Below are 7,169 nucleotides of genomic sequence, written 5' to 3' on the forward strand. Positions count from 1 at the left end.
CACAATACTGTTTTATAATGTTTAATAATCGTTAATAATGTTTAATAATGACTAATAATGCAGCTTTAAGTGGAGTCTCCTCCTGCTGGACATTAGAGAGAATGCAGCTTTAAGTGGAGTCTCCTCCTGCTGGACATTAGAGAGAATGCAGCTTTAAGTGGAGTCTCCTCCTGCTGGACATTAGAGAGAATGCAGCTTTAAGTGGACATTAGAGAGAATGCAGCTTTAAGTGGACATTAGAGAGAATGCAGCTTTAAGTGGAGTCTCCTCCTGCTGGACATTAGAGAGAATGCAGCTTTAAGTGGAGTCTCCTCCTGCTGGACATTAGAGAGAATGCAGCTTTAAGTGGAGTCTCCTCCTGCTGGACATGAGAGAATGCAGCTTTAAGTGGAGTCTCCTCCTGTTGGACATTAGAGAGAATGCAGCTTTAAGTGGAGTCTCCTCCTGCTGGACATTAGAGAGAATGCAGCTTTAAGTGGAGTCTCCTCCTGTTGGACATTAGAGAGAACGCAGCTTTAAGTGGAGTCTCCTCCTGCTGGACATTAGAGAGAATGCAGCTTTAAGTGGAGTCTCCTCCTGCTGGACATTAGAGAGAATGCAGCTTTAAGTGGAGTCTCCTCCTGCTGGACATTAGAGAGAATGCAGCTTTAAGTGGAGTCTCCTCCTGCTGGACATTAGAGAGAATGCAGCTTTAAGTGGAGTCTCCTCCTGCTGGACATTAGAGAGAATGCAGCTTTAAGTGGACATTAGAGAGAATGCAGCTTTAAGTGGAGTCTCCTCCTGCTGGACATTAGAGAGAATGCAGCTTTAAGTGGAGTCTCCTCCTGCTGGACATTAGAGAGAATGCAGCTTTAAGTGGAGTCTCCTCCTGCTGGACATTAGAGAGAATGCAGCTTTAAGTGGAGTCTCCTCCTGCTGGACATTAGAGAGAATGCAGCTTTAAGTGGAGTCTCCTCCTGCTGGACATTAGAGAGAATGCAGCTTTAAGTGGAGTCTCCTCCTGCTGGACATTAGAGAGGATGCAGCTTTAAGTGGAGTCTCCTCCTGCTGGACATTAGAGAGAATGCAGCTTTAAGTGGAGTCTCCTCCTGCTGGACATCAGAGAGAATGCAGCTTTAAGTGGAGTCTCCTCCTGTTGGACATTAGAGAGAATGCAGCTTTAAGTGGAGTCTCCTCCTGCTGGACATTAGAGAGAATGCAGCTTTAAGTGGAGTCTCCTCCTGCTGGACATCAGAGAGAATGCAGCTTTAAGTGGAGTCTCCTCCTGCTGGACATTAGAGAGAATGCAGCTTTAAGTGGAGTCTCCTCCTGCTGGACATCAGAGAGAATGCAGCTTTAAGTGGAGTCTCCTCCTGCTGGACATTAGAGAGAATGCAGCTTTAAGTGGAGTCTCCTCCTGCTGGACATTAGAGAGAATGCAGCTTTAAGTGGAGTCTCCTCCTGCTGGACATTAGAGAGAATGCAGCTTTAGGTGGAGTCTCCTCCTGCTGGACATTAGAGAGAATGCAGCTTTAAGTGGACATTAGAGAGAATGCAGCTTTAAGTGGACATTAGAGAGAATGCAGCTTTAAGTGGAGTCTCCTCCTGCTGGACATTAGAGAGAATGCAGCTTTAAGTGGAGTCTCCTCCTGCTGGACATTAGAGAGAATGCAGCTTTAAGTGGAGTCTCCTCCTGCTGGACATTAGAGAGAACGCAGCTTTAAGTGGAGTCTCCTCCTGCTGGACATTAGAGAGAATGCAGCTTTAAGTGTCCTGCCCCCCCCCCCCCCCCCCCCCAGGTGATGCGGTCAGGATGTCGGACGGGAGGCAGCGAGCTTTGTCCACCTGTGGAGAGTCTCTGTATCAGGTGCTGGGTCTGGAGAAAGGCTGCTGCCATGACGACATCAGGAAGTCCTACAGGTAAGCCCCGCCCCCTCACCTGCACCAGGTGCCTCATCAGGAAACACTTCCTGAAACCATGAATGTGCGTCAGTCTTTACTTTATGAACACGGTTCGATTCCTCCTGCGGTGAGTCGTGTCGATCATCTCCGTACATTACCTCGCTCTATCGTCCATAAACGTTTGACGTAGACCTGAACCGACTGTGACGGCGTGGACTCTGCGCTCTTGTGCGTGGACTCTTGTGTGTTGACTCTTGTGTGTGGACTCTTGTGTGTTGACTCTTGTGCGTGGACTCTTGTGCGTTGACTCTTGTGCGTTGACTCTTGTGCGTGGACTCTTGTGCGTGGACTCTTGTGTGTTGACTCTTGTGTGTTGACTCTTGTGCGTTGACTCTTGTGCGTTGACTCTTGTGCGTTGACTCTTGTGCGTGGACTCTTGTGTGTTGACTCTTGTGCGTTGACTCTTGTGCGTGGACTCTTGTGCGTGGACTCTTGTGCGTTGACTCTTGTGCGTTGACTCTTGTGTGTTGACTCTTGTGCGTTGACTCTTGTGCGTTGACTCTTGTGCGTTGACTCTTGTGCGTTGACTCTTGTGCGTTGACTCTTGTGCGTTGACTCTTGTGCGTTGACTCTTGTGCGTTGACTCTTGTGTGTTGACTCTTGTGCGTGGACTCTTGTGCGTTGACAGGAAGCTGGCGTTGCGGTTCCACCCCGATAAGAACCCGGACAACCCGGAGGCGGCGGAGAAGTTTAAGGAGCTGAACAGCGCTCACGCCGTCCTGTCCGACCTTGCCAAGAGGAACATCTACGACTCGTACGGGTCTCTGGGACTCTACGTGGCCCAGCAGTTCGGAGAGGACAACGTCAACACCTACTTCATGCTGTCCACGTGGTGGGCCAAGGTGGGCGGGGCTTACACCGCCTCTGTGTGCGTGTGACCAATCAGAGAGAGTGATGCTGGTCCTGGTCCTAGTGGTCTGGATGTAGTTCCTGGTCTTAGTGGTCTGGATGTTGGTCCTGGTCTGAAGTGGTCTGGATGTTGGTCCTGGTCTGAAGTGGTCTGGATGTTCCTGCTGTGTAATCTGCGTATGTGAGGACTCTGGTGTTGGGGGAGGGGCGGGTCCATAGGACGGGGCTCAGGACACAACCCTGCGGGGCTCCTGTGGTGGAGGCGAGTGCAGGTGTGGTTGTTGTTGTCTGTTGGTGAGGAAGTTGTGGAGGAGACGGATCAGGCGGGAGGGGACGTTGAGGTGGAGCAGTTCCTGGATCAGCAGGTGTCTCTGGATAGTACCTGGGGGATCCAGGTGTTGTGGGAGGGGGTGCAGCAGGGAGACCACGGCATCCTCAGGACCTCTGCTGGCCTCGAAGTCAAACTGGACGGGATCCAGGAGCTGACGGACGTGGGTCAGGATGGATGTGAGGGGGACGGGGCGGTGGTCCTCTGGTCCTTTGGGTCCTGGTTTCTTGGGTACTGGAACTATTACAGTGGTTTTGAAGGGGGTTCCTGTAGATCCGGGGGGTGCAGACCTGTGGTGGTACGGGTTATTTCAGGGAGTCTTTTGCATCTGAAGCTGGAACCGAACAGCAGAATGGGTCAAACACGGCCGGGTCAGGTCCTACGAGCAGCACCTTTAGCTCCCCAGCTGAGATCCCGTCGGGCCCTGGAGCTTTGCCCGGCGTGCGTCTCCTCAGTTGCCGCCTGACATCCTCCTCTGAGGAGGGTGCCGGGTCGTCTGCGTCGACCGGTTGTCGGTCAGCTGGAGTCCTTGGTCGGGTGGAGCTGGAGTTCTGGTTCTGGGTGCACTCCCGGTCCGTGTTGTGAGGCTGTTCATGGAGCTGAGTCTTTGTTCCGGTTGATTCTTGTATCGTAGTTTGGATCTGCAGACCTCTGTCCGCTGCACTGAGGCTCTTCCTGGGCCGTGGTCTGATCCGGGGTCTGGAGGCGGGGTACCTGTTGATGGTGGTCTGGATGCAGAAGTTGATGTAGTCTGTAAGGATGGAGACCCTGTGATCCCCTTTCCCATCAAAAGTGTCCCAGTTGGTGATCGCCAGGGAGCCTGGAGTTGCGTGATGGCGTCCTCCGTCCATTGGGGGGCACTGGAGGACTCTTTTGAGTCCCTGTTTGTAAACACAAGTAAACAGATCATGTTGTGATCTGCAAGACCGCGTGGAGGATAGGAGCAGGTTTGGAAAGGGTCTGTGATGTTACAGTAACACAACTCCAAAATGTTCTCAGGGGGTCTGGATGTTAGTCCTGGTCTGAAGTGGTCTGGATGTTAGTCCTGGTCTGAAGTGGTCTGGATGTTAGTCCTGGTCTGAAGTGGTCTGGATGTTGGTCCTGGTCTGAAGTGGTCTGGATGTTAGTCCTGGTCTGAAGTGGTCTGGATGTTAGTCCTGGTCTGAAGTGGTCTGGATGTTAGTCCTGGTCTGAAGTGGTCTGGATGTTAGTCCTGGTCTGAAGTGGTCTGGATGTTAGTCCTGGTCTGAAGTGGTCTGGATGTTAGTCCTGGTCTGAAGTGGTCTGGATGTTAATCAGGTGGTCTCCTGTCCTTCTTAGGGTGTGGTTCTGGTCTCTTCAGGGTCTGTCCCTGGTCTTAGGTGGTCTAAGGTGGTCTCAGGTGGTCTCAGGGTGTGGTTCTGGTCTCTTCAGGGTCTGTTCCTGGTCTCAGGTGGTCTCAGGTGGTCTCAGGGTGTGGTTCTGGTCTCAGGTGGTCTCAGGTGGTCTCAGGGTGTGGTTCTGGTCTCAGGTGGTCTCAGGTGGTCCCAGGTGGTCTCAGGTGGTCTCAGGGTGTGGTTCTGGTCTCAGGTGGTCTCAGGTGGTCTCAGGGTGTGGTTCTGGTCTCAGGTGGTCTCGGGTGGTCTCAGGTGGTCTCAGGGTGTGGTTCTGGTCTCTTCAGGGTCTGTTCCTGGTCTGCGGGGTCCTGTCCGGGTGTTACTGCTGCTGCTGTCTCTGCTGCTGTTGTAACTGCTGCTGTGGGAAACTGAAGCCGCCGCCCCCGGGAGAGGGGGCGGAGCCGGACTACGTCTCCCCCGAGGACCTGGAGGAGGAGCTACGCAACGACCCCGACCACGGTGAGGCGACAGGAAGTGCTTTTATTCTGGCGTCACCAACGACGCGGTGAAACTCTTTAATCCTGCAGATTACAAACATCATAAATGTAAATGTGTGTTTGTGTGTTTGTGTGTTTGTTTGTGTGTTTGTGTGTTTGTGTGTTTGTTTGTTTGTTTGTGTGTTTGTGTGTTTGTGTGTTTGTTTGTGTGTTTGTGTGTTTGTTTGTGTGTTTGTGTGTTTGTGTGTTTGTTTGTGTGTTTGTGTGTTTGTTTGTTTGTTTGTGTGTCTGTTTGTGTGTTTGTGTGTTTGTGTGTTTGTGTGTTTGTTTGTTTGTTTGTGTGTTTGTGTGTTTGTGTGTTTGTGTTTTTGTCTGTTTGTTTGTGTGTCTGTTTGTGTGTTTGTGTGTTTGTGTGTTTGTGTGTTTGTTTGTCTGTTTGTGTGTTTGTGTGTTTGTGTGTTTGTGTGTTTGTGTGTTTGTTTGTTTGTTTGTGTGTTTGTGTGTTTGTTTGTGTGTTTGTGTGTTTGTTTGTTTGTTTGTGTGTCTGTTTGTGTGTTTGTGTTTTTGTCTGTTTGTTTGTTTGTGTGTTTGTGTGTTTGTTTGTGTGTTTGTGTGTTTGTGTGTTTGTTTGTGTGTTTGTGTGTTTGTTTGTTTGTTTGTGTGTCTGTTTGTGTGTTTGTGTGTTTGTTTGTTTGTTTGTGTGTCTGTTTGTTTGTTTGTGTGTTTGTCTGTTTGTTTGTGTGTTTGTTTGTTTGTTTGTGTGTTTGTTTGTGTGTTTGTGTGCTTGTTTGTGTGTTTGTGTGTTTGTTTGTTTGTTTGTTTGTTTGTTTGTGTGTTTGTTTGTTTGTTTGTGTGTTTGTTTGTTTGTGTGTTTGTTTGTTTGTGTGTTTGTTTGTGTTTTTGTCTGTTTGTTTGTTTGTGTGTTTGTTTGTTTGTTTGTGTGTTTGTGTGTTTGTGTGTTTGTTTGTGTGTTTCTTTGTTTGTTTGTTTGTGTGTTTGTGTGTTTGTGTGTTTGTTTGTGTGTTTGTTTGTTTGTGTGTTTGTTTGTTTGTTTGTGTGTGTTTGTGTGTTTGTTTGTGTGTTTGTTTGTTTGTTTGTGTGTTTGTTTGTTTGTGTGTTTGTTTGTTTGTGTGTTTGTTTGTGTTTTTGTCTGTTTGTTTGTTTGTGTGTTTGTTTGTTTGTTTGTGTGTTTGTGTGTTTGTTTGTTTGTTTGTTTGTGTGTTTGTGTGTTTGTGTGTTTGTGTGTTTCTTTGTTTGTTTGTTTGTGTGTTTGTGTGTTTGTGTGTTTGTTTGTGTGTTTGTGTGTTTGTGTGTTTGTTTGTTTGTGTGTTTGTTTGTGTGTTTGTGTGTTTGTTTGTTTGTTTGTTTGTGTGTTTGTTTGTGTGTTTGTTTGTTTGTTTGTGTGTTTGTTTGTTTGTTTGTGTGTTTGTTTGTTTGTTTGTGTGTTTGTTTGTATGTGTGTTTGTTTGTTTGTGTGTTTGTGTGTTTGTGTGTTTGTTTGTTTGTGTGTTTGTTTGTTTGTTTGTCTGTTTGTTTGTTTGTTTGTTTGTTTGTTTTTCTGCAGACGCTGAAACTCCGATCGTTCAACAGCCGACGAACGCCGGCGAGAAAACTCAGCTGATCACCGACGGACACCGGAGATACGGAGACGGCTACACCTGAGACAGGAAACAGGAAACAGGAAACAGGAAGCAGGAAGCAGGAAGCAGGAAGCAGGAAGCAGGAAACAGGAAACGCATCACTGCAGGTTGAGCGGCTGCACCAGTGTCCACATACTTTTGGCCTCGTGTGACTCTCAGCTTAAATAAGTAAATATGAATATTAATAAAAGTAAATATGAATCAAAGTAAATGAAAGAGGCGGAGCTTTAAATCTAAACCAGGACGTTTGCTCTGATTGGTTGTTTGATTCCAGGAGGCGGAGCTTCAAACACTAATAACATAAAGTCTCTATATTATTATTATTATTATTATTATTATTATTATTATTATTATTATTATTATTATTATTATATCTTCATAATAAGCTGTTTGTTGTTGTCTGTGATGATGTAAATAATGTTTTTGTTTGGAAGTTTGTTTTCTGTTGTTTGTTGTTGTTTATTTGTGTGAAGTCAAAAAAATAAACAGGCCTCACTGATGATGTTTAGCATTTTCACAATAAAAGCAGCTCCTAACTGTTTTCTATTAGGGTATTTCACAATAAAAGCAGCTCCTAACTGTTTTCTTTCACATTATT

The 7,169-nt window shown here is 47.3% G+C and overlaps 1 protein-coding gene across 1 annotated transcript; it reads left to right on the top strand.

Moving 5' to 3' along the window:
* Positions 1-1,792: 1,792 nt before the first annotated feature.
* On the top strand, positions 1,793-6,593 carry dnajc5b (DnaJ (Hsp40) homolog, subfamily C, member 5 beta; the record flags this gene model as incomplete). Its single annotated transcript, XM_083927885.1, has 4 exons — positions 1,793-1,899; positions 2,570-2,783; positions 4,779-4,953; positions 6,496-6,593. 4 exons carry the CDS (start codon positions 1,793-1,795, stop codon positions 6,591-6,593), a joined length of 594 nt encoding a protein of 197 aa, XP_083784011.1.
* Positions 6,594-7,169: the final 576 nt, after the last annotated feature.

Source organism: Echiichthys vipera (assembly GCF_963691815.1).
Source record: "Echiichthys vipera genome assembly, chromosome: 15".
In the NCBI taxonomy this organism is placed as follows: domain Eukaryota; kingdom Metazoa; phylum Chordata; class Actinopteri; order Perciformes; family Trachinidae; genus Echiichthys; species Echiichthys vipera.